The sequence below is a fragment of the Melopsittacus undulatus genome, chromosome 3 (assembly GCF_012275295.1).
Source record: "Melopsittacus undulatus isolate bMelUnd1 chromosome 3, bMelUnd1.mat.Z, whole genome shotgun sequence".
Lineage (NCBI taxonomy): Eukaryota > Metazoa > Chordata > Aves > Psittaciformes > Psittaculidae > Melopsittacus > Melopsittacus undulatus.
In genome coordinates, this window is record NC_047529.1 from 31475493 (window position 1) to 31494729 (window position 19237).

At 42.3% G+C, this 19237-nt stretch overlaps 2 protein-coding genes across 2 annotated transcripts in view; both read right to left on the bottom strand.

Annotated features, from left to right (window-relative positions):
* COLEC11 (collectin subfamily member 11) overlaps positions 1–2827 on the bottom strand; it is a 41176-nt gene extending 38349 nt beyond the window's left edge. Inside the window, exon 1 of the mRNA XM_031052785.2 lies at positions 2599–2827. The gene's annotated coding sequence lies outside the window, so the exon portion shown is untranslated. The remainder of the gene's footprint in view (positions 1–2598) is intronic.
* Positions 2828–6358: 3531 nt separating this feature from the next.
* On the bottom strand, positions 6359–13636 carry RPS7 (ribosomal protein S7). The gene is made up of 7 exons (XM_005153227.4): positions 13570–13636; positions 12910–12991; positions 12526–12597; positions 10722–10865; positions 8924–8988; positions 7136–7286; positions 6359–6477 (listed from the first exon to the last, which is right to left on the bottom strand). Exons 2-7 carry the CDS (start codon positions 12982–12984, stop codon positions 6400–6402), a joined length of 585 nt encoding a protein of 194 aa, XP_005153284.1. The 5' UTR covers positions 12985–12991; positions 13570–13636; the 3' UTR covers positions 6359–6399.
* Positions 13637–19237: the final 5601 nt, after the last annotated feature.

A 19237-nucleotide genomic window follows, 5' to 3' on the forward strand; every position in this document is an offset into this window, starting at 1 on the left:
GGGTCATGCTGTAAGCAAGCACTCAGCAGGACCTGAGCCTGGGTCACATACTCCCAGTCTGTGACCTCTCGCTGGAAGATGGGCAGTAGCAGGAGGTTCCTTTCCATATTCCATAGGCCCAAAATCAAAAAAGTATCAGAACACAAAAGACTTTAGACTAAGGGAAATGGAGAAAGTAATAGGATCATGTGTATGTCTTCACTTCTTTACCACCTACTGATCCGCTTCTGTGGGAGATGTATGTCCACTTCATTGAGCGTTCCATGCTGCGGTGGGAGTTGCAATACAAGCTGATGACACACGGTACTGATGCACTCTTTTACTGCTTTGGCCACGATATGTCATATCCCCTCTCTCCCATCAAACTTCTTGCCAGCCCTGGGGTGTGCAGCAACCTCCTTCAGGCCACAGTTCCCGCTCTGCCACCCCACAGCACTGCACATACTGAGCAGCTCTGCTGAGCAAGAAGATGAAAACAGGTACTGCAGGTATCATAGGTTTGCATTATGGACTACCTTCATAAAGGCAAACCTCTCCTAAACCACCCTGTTTCTACATTGGGCTGGAACATGCTGTGAACTGCTGTATCTTAACACACACCAAATGGTCATAAAAAGTTCAGAACTGGTGATCACTTCCAGATTACATCAGTAAGGACAACATGAACATAACCATGTCAGGACCACACAACGCTGACTTGGAAGTTCACTTTTATGCACACAAGCCCCATTAGTTCAGTGGGAGCAGAATGCAATCAGCAGGATTGGGCCCTTGCAGCACTCTGTTGGCAGCAACTTGCCAAGACAAACGTTTGATGTAAAGAATGCAGCAAAGTGACTGCAGTCCAAGCCTTTGAAGATCATATTACTACGGCAAAGGAAACGTCCATTTACATACATATCTACTCTCCCTGTAAACACAGGCAAATAACTTTGAGGCCAGAAACAGAATTCAAGGAGAAAGAGAGCCATTTCAGGGAAAGCTAGTAGAAAAGGTAGGATTAAACACTGAGGAAACAGAAGTAAAAAATAAACATAAATGGACGGAGTTCAAAACAAACGAAACAGCAAACACTATAAATGCAGTGAAAGTGCTTTCCCTAGGAAAGGGGAAAATAGGCAATTACTTGGTTTTGTTTCATCTGAAGAGAGAAAAGGGTGCAGACCCCTTACAGAAAGGCATAAGCATCTTTCACCTACCCAGAAAGCCAACTGTATAACCACATTGGTGTATCATCTAAATTGGGCTACTACCTGCAATCTGGGATACTGATGCATTGAGTACAGCTTAAACCATCATCAGGTCACAACAGCTGTTGGTTATTAAGCTACTTTTTCATTTTATGTGCCTGTCTGAGAAACTGTAACACTTCAAGTGTTTCAGCCACCCTTGCTGGATTGGGATGCAAGGGTGGCTGACCTATACCCTTCAGAGTCTAGGGTATACAGCAAGATACACCAGCTAGATCAGCTACCTCAGTCTGACGCACAACCCAACATTCACCCTGCCCTTATGGTCAGATCAAACACCATGTTGACAAAACTGTAAGTAAGCCCTGAACTGAAACCAACCAAAACCACAAAAAAAAGTGACAAATCTGTTAGAAAACAGGGCAGGGTGTGTTATACTTTAGAAGCATTTTTTTTTCTACTCTTTCCATAGTCAGTTGGCATCACCTTTGTGTCTGTGAAAGGATTAAACATAAAAACTCAATGGCTATTTAAAAATATTGGTCTTACGAGAAGATGACAAGACCCTAATTCTCCCCTTGCTTTGGCAAAACATCCAATGTTAGCAGCAGCATTTCCAATCAGATTTTCCCAGGGGATTAAAATTGCCAGTATCCAAACTTATTAATTAGTAAGTCAGTATCTGAGCTCAATTGCAGGAGCTCTGCTTACTGTAGACCATCACAAATGCTGTTCATGTTCTTGAAAGAAGGGGCTTGCTCACTAACCCTCCCCTGTAAGCCTCCCAAGGCACAATCCCAAAAGAGACAATGAGGTACAGCAAATGCATGACTCTTCCATAGTATGGATCTGGATGTCGGCATGCTGAATGCTCCCAACAATAATGTTAATGCTGTGTCCCGTTCCCTTTGGCTTCACTGAGCAGTAATTGCTTAGCCAGGAAAAAAATAAAATTTCATTAAACATTAAGACATGCCTGGTAAAAAACAGCCTGTACAGCTGTCCCCTGTGCAGATACCCATGTGAAACTCATCACCTTAGCACAGCCCCAGAGGGCACACAGCACCACCTGGACCTCTAAGAGGAAGGGCACAACAGAAGCTACTATCCTCACCACCCTTTCTGTGCAATATATGCTATGTATGCTGGGAAAGGTCAGTGCAGAAACAGCAACACGTTTTACTTTGCAGCTGTGTAAGATCTATTTATTAGTGGTGTGGAACTGATGTTTTTTCCACAAAATTCCTGAGCAGCATTCACTGCAGCAGTAGTGCTTTTTCTGTTACTCCCCATCTCTATTAGAATAACCTTTTCAGTGCCTGGCTTTAATTCTATCTTTGCTGCTCCAGGTTTAGATCAAAACTGAGCCAGATATATCAGCACAGTATCCAATAATGAAAAGCATTACCTGTTAATCATTTAGCAACACTGGGCAGCAACTGCTTGTTGTTAAGCTTAAGAACGATCTTCCTGCAAAAGAGAATGACAGTAACTGCAGGGTAAAGGAGGGGATACCCTGGTCTTGCAGACTAACAAATCCAACTTTTTCCTCTTGATCACCAGATATAAGTAAAATCCTCTAAATGTAGCTCTCTGCAGGGAACAGAGCACTAGTACAAAGAGATGCTTGTGCCCGTCCCTTCTTGCTTTTAGCAGAACACAGGCTTTCCACATGAGCACTTTGAAGGCAGGCAGTAAGAGACACAGCAAAGACACTTTGTTAAAGCAGCCAACCATTCGCACTGATCAATGCTGCGGTCAGGCCCATGTGGAGAACAGCAGAACTCACTCCCCTCAACCTAACCATAAGACTTCTTTTTATGAGACTTCATGACTTTCTGTAATCAATATATTTTCTCCTGTTGCTCTGATACACCTCTAGAGACCTAGGAAGCACATCCCATGAACAGAGAAAGGTCTAGCTTTTCAAGCATGGCTCTGGCTTTCAGGTATTAGAGACCCAAACTCAGGCCTCCCACTTACAAAATTTACTAAAAACAATGGCACAGGAAAGATATTTCAGTTCACAATGCAGGAGTGATAGGATTTCCTTTAATACTGCCTAGTGTGAGGATCACTACATTCAAACTCTCTAGATGCTCCCACTTACACTCAAAAGGAACTAATAAGACATGATGTTATGGATCAAATTATCACATTAATTAATGTAAGATAGGTCAAACACCAACCAGAACTTCAAGCAAGTTCTGCCACACTAGAATTCTACCACACAAATCAACAAGAGAAATCAACAGGGAGCAGCCTTCCTCACAAACAAAAATATCTGAAAACATCTGTAAAAGGATTTGTATGGAAAAAACACTGAAAGCTGTAACATCAGATGCCAAGTCTCAAGAGTGCCTAAAGGATGTAAAGCCCTTGCTTCTCATTTTGGCTACTACAGGAAATAACCAGGTCTTTTATACTCTTCAGTATGTGATAGTTTCTTCACATTGACACTAACCATGTACTGCTGCTGCACAGGGTCTTGGTACAGAATACACCAGTGCTTTTTTGCACAGACCAGCTGATAAAACTCCTGAGGAATCATGAGTTCAGAGTTCAACTGTGTCAGAGCATGAAAGGTAAAGTCTAGCATCATCCCATATGGGGTCTGTTTAGGTTAAGGTAACATTTGACACCAGTATGCCAGCAGCCTCATTAGCACTTGAACCAGATGGCATCAACTGACTTTCCAGATTGCAAGAATTCACTTGATATCCTTGTCAAGGGACAGTGAGAGTTGTCTGACTGTATCACTGACACTAGCACACAAGGGAGTTCATGGATAAAGGTAAATTAGGACTAAAGCCTATGCCATGAAAATCTACTTTTACTTACAGCTCAGTTAATGTAAGAACCATAAATGGCTTTGACAGCATTATCCTTTCACTCAAAGAATTTGCTTATGGGGCCATCCCGGGCTTTGCATTTCACATAGTTCAAAGGGCTTGCAACAAGAGCCAAGAAAAATCTATAGCCAGCTGGTAATGCCTGGGAACATTTGCAATCTTTTCATTCAGTTTAAAAGATTTCTCCTCCCCTGCTTATTACCCCTTCCCAGTGCTTTAAAACTAGAAACACTACTGACATTTTTATTGCTATGAAGATAACAAACCTGAGTTACATTTCACTGTTAAAAATGAAACGGTGTCCTCAAGCCTGCTGCCTGAGCATCACCTCTTCTTGCAGATGTTACATAGCCCCGGCAGACTCACCAACCTCTAACTAAAGGTAGTTAACATCTGGTTAAGTCCCCAGACACTCCCCAGACTGCTTCTTCCAATCCGCACCAGCAAACACCTATTTGCACAGACTACCATCTGGGACTGTTGTACTGGGAAGCTTAGTAACATGTCTGACTTTCGAACTATTTGGGTGAGACTGTCGGGAGGAGGGGGTGGTATTTCCAACCTCAGTAGTACCAATTTTAACAAGGAAAACTTGAATTCTAAAGTCCTGGCATTCCTCCTGTAAGATCTTTTGTGACTATGTTTCCACACAAGCAGACAGGACTTGGGGTTATTCTATACCTACAACTCCCCTCATCTAATTCTAATGGAAGTTGGCGAATTCACTTTTGCTGAATCATCTAAAATTAACAATAGTTGAGGAATGAATAAGGAATAAAGTCATACTCCAAAGAGGGAAGTCTGAAAAGGACAGGAAAAGGACAGGAAAAGGCTCTAAGGTAAGCCAACTTCTTCAGAAAAACAATCTGCTTTTCTGAGCAAACATTCAAGCTCTGCCAGCAAGTAACAAGAAATTTAATACTAATTGCAATCAGGCACATGTGTTTCCCTTCTTCTCTCTGTATTCTCTGCACCAGAACCAACAGCATACAGCTATCTGTCTTGCCCAACTAAACAGAAGTTATGGCATGACTTAAAAATCTTAACTTTTTCAAGACAAAAGCAATGCAGAACTTGTTTTAACCATTCAGCTCTTCACAGCTGAAGAAGTATCAAACAGGAAGCAACCCAAACCACAGTAAATGGGAAAAAGAAGTAAAGGTGTAGAGCCTAAGTAAGTGGCACTCCTCTCAGCCAGGAAGATACAAGTTATTAGGAGTTCCTGGTACTGTTACTTTGCTCTCTACCCAAAAGGCTGTCTCCATTATTAGGTGTCTTTTACTGTATTACACACTCCTAAGTAACAGAATAGCCTGATCTGTACACTGAAGTACTAAATCTGCATAAATTGCATAGAACATTATCCATGCTCACCCCCCTGTGCTGGAAAGAAAAGTTATATGCTGAAAGGGTTTCTAAACAGACCCCCTAGTCAAAAATGTAGGGTTTCCAGAACACTATCACACAGCTTTTGGCTGCTGTGATAAAGCTAGCCCTTCCCTATTTCTCCCCATATAACCACATGTGTACTGAGCCAAGTTAACACACCATCTAAAAAAATCCCCAAACATTTCAGCAGCAATTACTTCACTCTGGCGTATCTATCCATGCCTTCACTTACTGGCCATGAGAAAGGTTACCTCAACATTAAGTGTACAAATACATGTGCTGCTATTATATGGAGATACAAAAATACATTATTCCTCAAAGCAAAAGCAGTATCTAAAAAATGTATTTCTGTCCAGCAAGGTACTCAACTACTCAGAAGTGAAAACATCTCCCTGTTTCATTCTTATAAAGGTGAGAAGCTGCAGGGCCTGATTTTAGGCAAGAACTGTTACACAATTTTGCCACTTAAAAGGCAAGAAAGTCACCTCAAACTATACCTTCCCCCCAACATATTTCCTAAAAATTCAATGCCCTTCTCCAGGTGTTGTATCCCCATGTTTCAGATGTCACATCACATGCCATGTAGACTTTTTCGTGTGTCTCAGGAACATGATCTTCAGCTGGTATACTTTTGTGCAGAACTCGGGAGTTCCACCGCTCTACAGCAATCCTCCATATACTCCCTAAAAGGTGAATCTAACAAACTTTGGCTTATTTTTCAATGCCAATTCTTTTTGCAGGCTCTGGGCTCTTTTGTCCAGAGCTGTGTTGCAACAGTGCAAGAACAACCTAAGAGGCCTCCTGTTAAAATGCTGGTGACTTAATACTCTGATAGACAAATGTCACTCATCCAGACAGTGGAGGAGTCCCACGAACCAGTTAAATTCCCATCTATGTTTATGGAATTCAAAATTTAAATTAAACTACTCTGTTATATGAATAGTTGTTTATTCAGCCATTTTTGCACTTTACAGCTGGAATTCTGGAAATTCAAACACGACATCTTTGCCTGTGAGCTTCTTGTAGACACCAGAAAATGTTTCCACCTGTGAAGACAAACAATTTTGTTTATATATGCTGTGTATGGAAGTAAAAATCTATGTTAGCATACTTTAAATACTACACTATTTCTCACTGCATCTTCACTCTGAAGTGAACTCTGAGGCTTATTTGTTATTTTCTTTTAGATTAAGGTAGCTGAGCATTTAACACAGAAGATATATTTTCTGGAAAATATTTGGAATATCTTCGATTTGCAACCATAGGAGACACAGAGAACTGAGAAGGCATAAACACATCCCAACAGAAAAATCCTAAGCGAAGTGCAAAAGATGGAGGACTTCCAGCTGTACCAAGTGCATCTGGTCTAAGCAAAGTGCTTCACTTAAAGCAACAACAGAACAAAGAAGCAAAACAAACAAACCTCAAAACTCTAACAAACAAATACACAAAACCCCCAACAATAAAACCACTGTCTCTTCCCATGAGGGAACCAATATAGGTTCTTCATAATCCAGGAGTTTTGGAGAGTTGAACTAAAGCTTCAGTTCAAAACTCCCTTGCCTCCTCTTCAGCATCTTACTCCAAACAGAAGTATTTCTGTTACCACAAGCCTAAAAGTAGCCTTCTGCTGTACCATATAAGCAGGCTCTTAGCTAAGTCAGAAAGCCATCCCATCCTGCACAAGACAGTTTTTTCACTTACCTTATGTTCAACATTGTTCTGTTGTGCTTTGTCCAAATGGACTTTTATGAGCCTGCTGCCGTCCAGTTTTACACGGATTCTCTTGCCCACAATTTCACTTGGGAAGACCAGGTCTTCAAGAATAGCATCGTGCACTGCAGTAAGTGTACGGCTGAAATGCCATATTTGTATCATTAAAACATGTCCTCTTGCCAGATTTTCCAGCTTTCCAAGGCTTAAACCTTCCACAGCATGCTTTAGCTGAAATTCAGTGGTGTTTCATTTTGCTTTAATGCTGTGGTATGACAATACACACTTTTTCACAGGTCATGCAAAAATTAAAAGCTGAATTCTACACCAAGTGCAGAAATGTAATGACTGCATGAAGGGAAAAAATAGCCAGGTTTCTGACCTTTTCTGTATCACATGTTGCTTTGCAGGAACAGTCCTAAAATGTTATTTCTACATATTAAAAGAAGATTTTATTTAAATGAGAACCAAGCTGTCCCATCTGCATTTTTGGCAGACTCACTTGGAACAGTTTAAGTGTGTAAGCATCTCCAACTACACAACAGGAGACCCAATTCTGAAAACACTAGTTTCTTTATCTGCCTAAGCCCAAGCAGCTTAAGACACCAATGTATTACAGAAAAAGTCTAGCTGGTTAAGTCCACACTTAGAAGATTGTTTGATGTCTACATTTGTGTTCTTGAACTCTCCATAAGTCAGTCAAAAGGAGAAAAATTAATCTAGGTTATTTTGTGTATGAGTCTAGATAACTAGGAAGATTTCCAGCTTCTCTACCTACAGTTTCAAGGCAGTATCACTAGTAACCAAGACCTGTATTTCAGACTTGCAAAGACTGGGATAGCTAATGGAGACAAGCACCAATTGCTCTTTTATGCTTCACCATATACATCTCAAGTTTTACAACACTACTAGCCTGATCCAGTCTCGGGCTGAGAAAGTGACAGTCCTGGGACTCTCCTTCCCTCGTGATGGAAGGCAGCACCCTAATCACATACACAGATACCAACTTCTCTAACCACTGTGCAATACCAGTCTTAATATAAAAGTCCTCCAAAGGCAGGACTGCAGCTAGATGAGCACTATGAAACAGCACTTCAAAAATCTATGTAATAACAATACAACACAATACTGAGGCTGACAAAAGTTACAGGGACACGCCACATGTCATGTAGAGGACAAACTTTAAAGATACTGATAACACAATGATATAGTAAGATAGAGCACAGTACAGAAGAGGCACTGACATCCATCTGGACATAGTATTGCACACCTAGCAATAAGAGACTAGATGAGAGCAGGGTGGCCATTTAACACAAGCGACTGCACTACTCTTGTTGAATTCACACTCAGAGGGATTACTTATACCTACACCTGTCATCTGCCACACCCATCCTCATTGCCTCCTCTGCCTCTTGTACAGTCTAACATATGATGTGGATATGGCTCTTCCTACAGCTTAACAATAATTCTTGTCAGCACATTGTGGTAACAGACACAGCAGTTTTGGATTTTCTAAGCCAGTATTTCTGGCTAAAACTTAGCTACAGCTGTAGCTGGAATACAGAGGGAGTTCTAAGAAATGCAACACAGTGCCCAAAGATTAGATTTTTACTGCACACTTCAGCAGTCAAATAGCATATACTATTTCAAGCAGTACGAGAAAGGACAACACCACCCAACCGCCCGAGTGACTTCTCAAAAACTCAACTAAACATGATTTGACTACACTAGCAAGTGACAAAAGGGGGCTGTCTTATTAAATCAATATTATCTACTTACCTCCTGGGACGCTTTTGCTTGTTTTTTGTGCGGCTTTTTCTTGTTGGCTTGGGCAGAATCCTTCTCTGTTAAAGAAGGAAAAGAAACAAAAAAGGCATTTATCAGTATCTAGTGTTTACAATTAACTCAAAAAAAACTCCTAAAAGACTTACACACACATGCAACATGCACTCTACACTCAAGAGATACTTGAGACACTGAAAAGGAAAACTTAGGTATGCCCAAAGCTACACCAGCACTAGAACCTGATACTACTTGCAGAAGCTTAATTACTGGTATTCTACGGATCCTATATTCAGTGCACTAAAATAAAAGATTTATATTTCAGTCCTCCTCCCCCATGAATACAACCATGGTAGTTTACTGTGCCACATTAGCAATCTGAACACACTTTGGAAACAGAAATCTCAAAGAATTATACAATTCCTATTAGATTGAGCCTCTGGTGTGAAGCAGAACAGTAAGCTATCTCAGCCCCACAGATGGCTAGGTGTTATTAAAGAGCGAAACACCAGTTTAAATAGTGAGATGTATTAAACAATCCAAATCAAATCCTGTCTTAAGTGTAATCTGTCACAAAAGCAGCATCCAAAGCTGCTTTTAAAAACATACCAGCTTAGATCACTAAAACTTATTTTCTACTGAGTTTAGAAACAGTTATGGCCACCTGCAGTTATTTTCTACCAACACATCACATCACACCTTCTCCATGACTGTATTAAAGACAGGGTTACTGTAACCCAAACTAGGTTTCATCATATTCAAAAGCAACATTTCACCTACAGCAGAAGAACTACACACATTCACCCCTAAAATACAGATTAGCAAACTGACAAAAAATTCTCACTTAGTTTTAGTGAGCCAGAGGCACTTAACTAAAAGAAATCCTCTTGGCCACATAAATATTCAGAATAAGGTGCTCTGGCTCTTAAAATTATTTAACCAAGAATTTTTGCTAAAAAGCACTTCAGTCTAAAAACTAACTGTCCACGCCACAGATATCTCTCCAGTCTGTCCACCCCTTAGTACTGCCCAGGAAAGCCCTCTATCACCTTCTCAAGGCTTAGCTCCTTCAATAAATTCAAAACTTGTCAGGTTATAATTCCTCTATTAACCTGAATTTTAAGTACTTAGGTACTTAGTGTAGTATAGCTCCTATTAATATTTGTTCCCTTTTACTTTTTAAGCTTTGCTTCTCAAGCTTCTGAAGGAGTAAGAGAGGCCAGAACAAGAAAGTTATATCCTTCTTCAAAAAGTTTCGCATCTCACCAAGTTTACAAAGGCTTGTCTGCTAGCTGAAGCATCTTAGCATACATGCACTGAATGAATGACATTCAGTGCATGTAAACTAAAAACTCCTAAACGACTTACACCTACATGCAACATACACTCCACACTCAACAGATACTTGAGACACTGAAAAGGAAAACTTAGGTATGTCCAAAGCTACACCAGCATTAGAACCTGATACTACTTGCAGAAGCTTAATTACTGGTATTCTACTCATCCTATATGCAGTGCACTAAAATAAAAGATTTGTATTTCAGCCCTCCTCCCCCATGAATGTATTTGTATCAGCATTTCCTGCTGGTACAAAAATATGTATGCATCATTACTACCTTGAATAGACAAGACTGAAAGGGTAGCACAGCACTGTAACACATTATATAGAGAGGCTGTGGAACCTCCATCCTTGTATGTTTTTAAGACTCAGCTAGACAAAACAATGGCTGATCTGATCAAATGCTGGCCCAGGGATCCCTTCAAATAAACATTTTTATGATTCTAAGTGTTTTACCTGAGCAATGAACACCACATGCTTCCCACTGAATTTCTTCTCCAGCTCACGAACTAGCCGCACTTGAATCTTCTGGAAGGATTTCAGCTGAGGAACTGGTACGAAGATAATGATAGCTTTTCTGCCACCACCCACTTCAATTTCCTGAAACAGAAGCAGAAAGTAAATATTACCTAGGGGCTGAGAAGCAATGTTTGGTTTGATTATGAATTCTCTGAACACGGTCTTGTAACACTGCAGGAGGAGTGGGGGGAAAGAAAGGGGAGGCATCAGACAGCAGTTTTAATCTAGGTAAGAGGATTGCTCTTACAAGGAAACAAAAGCTGTCAAAGCACTTGTTTTACTGTAAACAAAGCCCACAGCTCCTTTCAGAGCCACATACTCCAAACTGCAAAGCTCAATCCTTCTGCAAGATAGGACTCATGCTAGAATCCTAACTATACTGAATGCTTGTCGTAATATCTGCAGTGGTTACTTACATACCGATATGAAGTTTCAAAAAAATATACTTGCCTCTAATGCAGACTCTAGACAAAGTTTACAGTAATAAATCTTTTGAGCTCTTCATGGAAATCATCTTTTGTCCACCACTTGCCAAGGCCTGCATCATTACTCTAACAAAGTCATAGACTCATAGAATACCAAGTTGGAAGGCACCTCAAGGATCATCTGGTCAAACTTTTCTAGACAAAGCATGGCTAGAAGCATGTCCCATCACCGTGTCTTAGAAGTATCCAACATAAAATTCCTTCTCCAAATGTGTTTACATCACACCAGCATTTTCCTGGTTTGCTTCTCCAACAGCCAATTAAAACTGGAAGAGTTTGGATAGGCTTACAAGGTGCTTCTTCTATGAACCTAACTGCAGAGACATCCTCATTCTTCAACAGAATGGAAAGCTGAATTGTTCTTCACCAGCTATGTTCCCACACAAGCTAAATTCAGATGCCCACAGGAGATTTCTCACAAACAAAACCAAGCAGCTATATAAACAAGGACATTTTTAAACTGAGACAGTACACGCTGATGTACTTCAGCTGCAAAGTGCTGCTTCTGAAGGCCCAGTATACTAAGCAGACTTCCATATTCCCAGATTCTTTAACTTAACTCCAAGCAGTCATGCATCTCTGTCTGTACTGATGGGCCTAGGCAAGAACCAAAAAGCAACCACTTCATAAGTCCCACACAGTCTGCAAAGCTGACAATTTTTAACTATAATTTTCTTCTTACTTTTCTTCCTTAAGGTTTCAGACACCTTTATAAACTAAAATTTACAAACAGGCTAACCTATGCCATCAAGTCATTCTAGTACCTTCATCCATCTACCTACTACATGATACATAACAGAGTATTTACAACAAATTGATTTTACAAAAAGCGTTATAGCTTACATTCCTAAGATAGGTTCTTGAACGCCTACATTGCCAGCTGTCCTGGTCCAAAACCAGGACACCAGCCAACATCTACACACAAAAAAATCAGTTTCAGACCTCAAGCCCACTTTGCAGAGAAAGCAGAACTACCATTTTCTGAACATTTAAGCCCCCAAACTGCTATTTGAGGTTTTATGACTTTTCAAACCAGTTTCTCAGAAAAAAAAACAAAAACAAAACCCAAAAACTTTTACAAACTCTTACATGTTAACAGCAAATACCAGAAGATAAACCACAACACACAGCAGAATAATCACAGACTATAAGAAAAGGCTAAAGACACTCTTCACTTAAGATGTTAACATTTGGAAAAATTAAATACGCAGAGAGCAGGTCACCAAGCAATTCGTTGTTGGGAAGGTGCAGCCTACCTTAGCTGCTGTGATGTTCAACTCCCGCAGCTGAGCCTTTAAGTCGGAGTTCATTTCCAACTCCAGTAGAGCCTAGGAAAGTGAAGTTGCAAAATAATACATAACATACAAATCAAGTCATAAGAACCATTGAGACCAAAGTCTGTCCACAGTACCAGAGAGCACCCATCTACTTTTTACCACAGTCAGTATCAAAGACTTTGTCACACAGGCAGATGCAACAGTTGGGAACACAGGCTGAATATCCCAGTTCCCAAGTCAAACTAGGAAAAAGTACACGTCTAGCCAGCATCACCCTCGAAGTTCGTGCTCTGGACAACTGTCACAGCACTACCTTCGTAATTCATAGTCAATCACCAAACAGCAGAAGGAAAAGCCACATACCTGGGATATACCAGACTCGAACTCATCTGGCTTCTCACCATTAGGCTTCACAATCTTTGCGCTAGAGCTGAACATGGCCTTTCTGCAATGCAAAAGAACATCTCAGTCGCCAACGGGAACACGTCATCTTCTGCTACAAACACAGCAACACTCTGCCATCCAGCCACACGTTTCAAAGCGAACCAAGGGGAGACCCCCGTGGGCCACGAAAACCCAAGCACGTCGCTCCAGGGGATACCAACTACAGCCTGGGAAAACGGTTCTGGGGCGGCAGGGGTGGCACGTGTGGCACCGGCCGCTGCGAGACCTCAGGAGCGCCGGGGAGGCTGCCTGGCCGTTTACCGGGCCACATGTGCAGCAGAGCAGGCGGTCAGGCAGTGTTACCCGGCTCACAGGGCTCTGCGCCCGACCCCCTCCTCCCGCCCAGCGGCCTGTTGCCCCACTGCCGCGGCCTCCCTCAGGGCGCTACCAGAGAAGGGCAGAGGAAAACTACATCAGCTCCCCTTCCCTAGCACCGGGTACCCCGGCAACCATCGGGCCTCGGGCGGGTGGTAATCGGGGGCATCCCCACCCCGAGGCTGCGGCGGGGAGCACTGTTCAACGCCCGGGTCTGTATTGGGTCGGCAACGGAGAAAAAGGCAGCCAAGGCCAGGCACCCACCTTTCTCAGCGCCGGCCTAGGAAAAGAGAGAGCTCTCGCGAGAGCAGCGCAAACCGCGGCCCTGGAAGGCCCTCGCCCCGCCCACTCAAGAGTGAAGCCAAACCCGGAAGAAGGGCAGCGAGAACATTTGTACACGTCGCGACCCGACGGCTGTTTGTTCAGGAGCGAAGCCCGAGCGGACGATGAGAGTCCTGGCGCAGCGCTCGAGGATGAGGTCATCACCAGCTGCTAGGCGCAGTGCATGCACATCGCTGATGGCTGTTGGCGGCGGGAGATGTTTTCAGCCACCTGGTGCGGGAGTGGGGTCCTTTTTCCCCTCTTCTGTCCCAGCGGTGCTCCCCCCGTCACAGCAAGGGAACAGAGAGAAAGAAAAGCCTGCTCTGCTCTGTCCATCGCTGTTAGGCGAAGCCTTGATCTCCACTTGCTTCTCCGCGGGCCCGGGTATCGTGAGGCGGCCCCGGCCACCCTTCTCTACTTCAGGGGCTGTCGGCCGCTTCCACACGGGCTGGAGTGCTGTGCCTCCTGGTAGCGCAATGCTTCGTCTGTAAGCAGTCACTAGGATCTTGGGCTTGGCACTGCGGCACAGCTCGGTTTGCTCTATCGGTGGCAAGGCCCATAGGCACAGCGTGCGGCTGCCTCTGTTGCAGAGCTCTTTCACCTGCATTAGGTGCTGTGCAAAACAGCACCAGCCGCCAGCTGTAAAAAACAGTAGGAAAGTGGGTGGTCTTTTTCTTCCCCTTACTGATTCATCTCCCGTCATTAACTATGTTGTCCTGTTGTAAACAAAAAACTGACAAGGACACTACCACTCCCAACCTGAGCAACTTCAGCATCTGCTGAAGGCAGCCCATGTTTTCAAACATCTGTGGGCTTTTTGCTGTATTTATGATAGTCAGAAAAGCAAGTTGTTCAGTTCCAATTTTCTCCCAAGTCACTCTTCTTCCCTTGCATGAATTAAACAGACAGGAAAAACCGCCCAGATCATGCTGATGGCCAGGATTAGTATTTTAGTATATTAGTATTTATAGAGATTTGACATTACCTACACAACAGTGATGAGGATCTTATCAAAGAGTAAAAAAAGAAAGATGATTCAGCAGTCCAGTAGTCTACATGCAGTTTCAACTGTGAAAGTTTTCATGAGAAGGACTAAGTGACATACAGATGGATCAACATTTGACTGTTCAGAATGCTAATGAAGAAATAAGAATATAGATGACTGTCTACAGTTGCTATTAGTGCTGCTGAATGACCTGAATGCTACATTGGAGCAATGAGAAAAGTGTAGATAGATTTGTTTCTGACACTGACTGTGCATTAGGGGAAGATGCAATGTTGAAATGTATGTTGGCTTTACCCAGTCAACAGTGTCTGATACGCAAAGAAGCTGATGGGTTTTCAAAAATCACTCTGGGTATGTGATCTTTAAAAGAAGCTATGTCATGACAAAGTAGTATAATGAATAAGGTTCTTAATGTTGCGCAGGCTCAGAATGGGTGAGGTGAAGAAGTGGAAAGAATGTCAGGTGTGTTACAGAAGTATCCCAACAGCAGTAGGACAGTATCTCATATAATAAGTGGAAGACACAGAGGCAGAAGGCAGGACTTGTCAGGGTCAGAGCTACCTGTAGAACTGCTAGCTCACTTTTCTGAAAGAAGCTTGTATAACCATACCAGAGTTTCAAAGCTCATGGGTGGGCTGTGCTACTAAGGGTCAGCTGAAGACTGCTATGATACCAGGGGTTACTACTTTGCAGCTTCACTGATACATAGTTTTACACTGAAGTACAATCAAGTTTTTTGTCCTGCAAGATCTCAGTTACAACAAGGAAGATAAAATAGTTCTTTTTCCTGTCATGTTTTCAATCAAGGTAATGTGGTAGCAATATAACTTACACTCACAGGATATGCTAGATAAAATGACTACCTAGTTGCCTACCTACCTAAATTCTCAGTTTTAAATAGGAAATGTTTGATCCAGGTCACATCAAATTTGGCTTTAAAAGCTTATGTGGGGAACTACATTGTGGTTAACCATGTTACAAGGTAAAATATTTATCAAATAAGATTAAAATGTTTAGCTAATATGTACAATACATACATTAATGTGAGGCAAAGTAGTCAGATAAATTTACAGTGAGTTTAAGTAAAAATGCCCTACAGACACATGCCCTTACTAAAGTGATGAGTGTATTTTTTGTATACATATGTTAAGTCATGGATTTTTTTCTGCAGACTGTTATAAACACAGAAATGGCTGCCAAGAATATATGCTAATAAATGAATGCACAAGTTTGGTTTGGGTTTTTTTTTGGCGGGGGGGTGGGTTGGGGAGGGGTGAGAACAGAGCACCTCTTATAAGCTGAATAATGGGGGCAGTAAAACAGCTGAACTTATGGTGCAGTGTGGTGAGAGTAACTCTCACTACCAGGCCATGCATGGCTCAGTGACCACTCTCATTCAGCATGGTGCCACAATGTTTCCATCAAAACAGGGGGACCTATCACACAGAATCACGCAGAATCCCAAGGGTTGGAAGGGACCTCAAAAGATCATCTAGTCCAACCCCCCTGCAAGAGCAGGGTAACCTAGAGTACATCACACAGAAACTTGTCCAGGCAGGCCTTGAATATCTCCAATGTAGGAGACTCCACAACCCCTCTGGGCAACCTGTTCCAGTGCTCTGTCACTCTTACAGTAAAGAAGTTCTCCCTGATGTTAATGTGGAACCTCCTATGCTCCAGTTTACACCCATTACCCCTTGTCCTACCACTGGATATCACTGAAAAAGCCTAGCTCCATCATCCTGACACCCACCCTTTACATATTTGTAAACACTGATGAGGTCACCCCTCAGTCTCCTCCAAGTTAAAGAGACCCATTCTCCTTTCTTTTCACTTAACCACTCATTCCCAATATATGAGCACTCATGGAAGCTTTGATATGGCAAAACTATGGCTAGATTTATATATCTCATCAGCCTATTCTACAGCGGCTACACAGAGTTGCCATGTGTAACTGATATTGATTAAAAGTGCTAAATCATTTATGAAACCCACTTAAAGTCCTATCCATGTATATATATATACATTCTGTATCCAAATGATGAGAGCTCATCTGGAGCCTTCATCTTTGCAGGCGGGGACTAAATGGGTCTTTGCACTCACTTCACAAAAAATGTGAGCCTGAAACATCCTCTCTGCCCTGGGCTTACTGAAAAGCCCCATGAAGCCACTAGTGCTACAGCAACCAGAGAGGAAGTACCATGAAGTGAGCACAGGTATTGCTTAGTCTCATGGTGCTAAATGCCACAGTAGGGAAAATGCCAGCTGCCACATGAGAAAAGGGAAGGGATCCATCTCTCCTGCCACTGCAGCACAATAGCAAGGAAAAATCAGCAACAGACATGCAGCAATAAAGGTAGAGTTGGCTGGCTATACACAGCCTCAGTTTTCCCAACCAGGAGAAAAAGCAATAGATGTGTATGGTACTTAGTGGAATTAAAATTTTGGAGGTTTTTTTGTTCGTTTTAATCTGAGCTCTGCATGTTGGCCATGGCAGCAGGAGAGTTACTATTTAGTCCTTGCATATAAATTGAATGTCTGAATCTGTTCAACTAGAGAAATAATGAGTGTAACAGCCGGTCTTTTCTTTCTCCATCACTTACTGCTCATCACTCCATTCAGTATGTGTTGCCCAAAGAAGACTTAGTGTAGTGTGTATGAACGTGTAAGGAATAAGAAATCCATCTGCTATAGAAAGCCATAATTAAAAGCTAACCAAGAGCAATAAAATAAAAATATCACAAGCAGGAAGTAGTGAAAAGCCTGCAAGTCTCACTGGAAACCTTTAGAGGGATAACTAATGTAAATAATCTTGTTCTGAGAAAATCAGATGTAAGCATTTTTTAAGTAAGAGCAATATGAAAGAAGAATTACGGAATGGGTTGCCCAGCGAAGCTGTGAATACTCCATTCCTGTAGGTGTTCAGAGCCAGGTTGGACAGATCTTTGGGTGACATGGTTTAGTGTGAGGTGTCCCTGCCCATGGCAGGGGGGTTGGAACTAGATGATCTTAAGGTCCTTTCCAACCCTAACTATTCTTTGATTCTATGAATTGCCATCAATATGTTGGAAAAAGCAAGAAAAATATAGTAATTATATTCTGATACAACCCCAACCAAATAGTTTCTGTATTCCCCAAGGACTGTCACATAAATAAGCACTTCAGTTTACTTTCGGGTTCTTTTTAAAGAGAGGTGTAATCTAGCTGATATGTGCAGTGAATTTGAACCTGTTGTCTCTGCAATGGAAGACAAAATTAGTGTTAGTGTTTCACATTCTTGGCATTTTACTAGGCCACCCCTGTAAATCTGAATAGAAGGCTCTACAGCTCTGGCATCTTGAGGTTGGCTTTGTCTCAACACAACTATGGTAGAGCTACAAGAGAAATCTAGCAGTTGAAAACAGTAGCATGTATGTGTTGAGAAGTTTCTGGAAGCGGTCATACCAGTGCCCCCAACTTTTCTTCTTTAATCTCAGCAGCAGCTCAGGTGAGGCACTGGATTTGGCACATATCTGGACCCCCCAGCTTTGGTCCCTAAACACATGATACTCTTGATATAAGGATGTGTGACAGCAGGTTGCAGCTCACAACTGTCTGAACTTGAATCTGCTTGGACAAGGTGGTTCTTCTTACTTCAGAAGCCATCATGGTATGGGGCTCTGCTGGAACATACATACCAGGACCCCTTGATTTAAATAGTGGGATGAGAGCCAGTTTTATGACCTTCATCAGCTCTAGACTTTTGAGTGTACTAAATACATTGACACTTGTGCCATATTTTAGTGGCAGTCCTTCCTGCAGTGCTTGTCAAGCCAAGAAGGACAGGTGGGGCCTGTGCAGCATGTTGCAGGGTACACTCATTCCTGGGTGATGCAGTCGTCATTCTAATGACTCAGTAGAGGCCATGAGGCCACTCATGGTAGCTGGCCACATGATCGGTACCAATATTTGGGCTGGCACAGGAGAACTTCAGCTGAGGGCACCTGTGAGAATTCATTTGTCTTTTAAGAACAGGTGCTTTCAGAATGATGAGTTTGTGTAAACTGCTGTGATCCCATACATTTCATGTGTCCCTACAGAAAACAAAAGCTGATTTAGATGGCTTTTAAAATACAGCTATTATGGTGGTGTCTCAAAATCAGGGTTCTTCACCTTGTGGGCATGATGCGAGGATAGACTCCACAACTAGTTAAAGTTGTAAAGTAGGTATGCTTTTATTCAGCGCTGAGGTGCATGGGGATTGCTCCTCCAAAGCATGCACACTTCAGGGTTGTTCTCCCTTTACATTTATTCTCTTAAGGTATACATAGACATGAGGTTGCTCAATTTGCCTATACATATTTAGTATCTATTCCCGCTTCGTATTATAATGAGCCGGAATGTCCTTTGCACCTGCGCAGTGCCCCTTCTGGTCATGGTCAGGGGTCTCAGGATGAAGTAAATGAGTCTTCCTCTTGCGGGTAGGGGTCTTCTAGATGAAGTAAATGAGTCTTTCTCTTCTTAAACATTACACTTTTTAACCTTCAGACATGGCCTTAGGGTTTGGTCGGTGCCCAGTCTGCTTCTCCCCTGCTTATCAGTAGGACCAAATACCTGTGCTTTTGT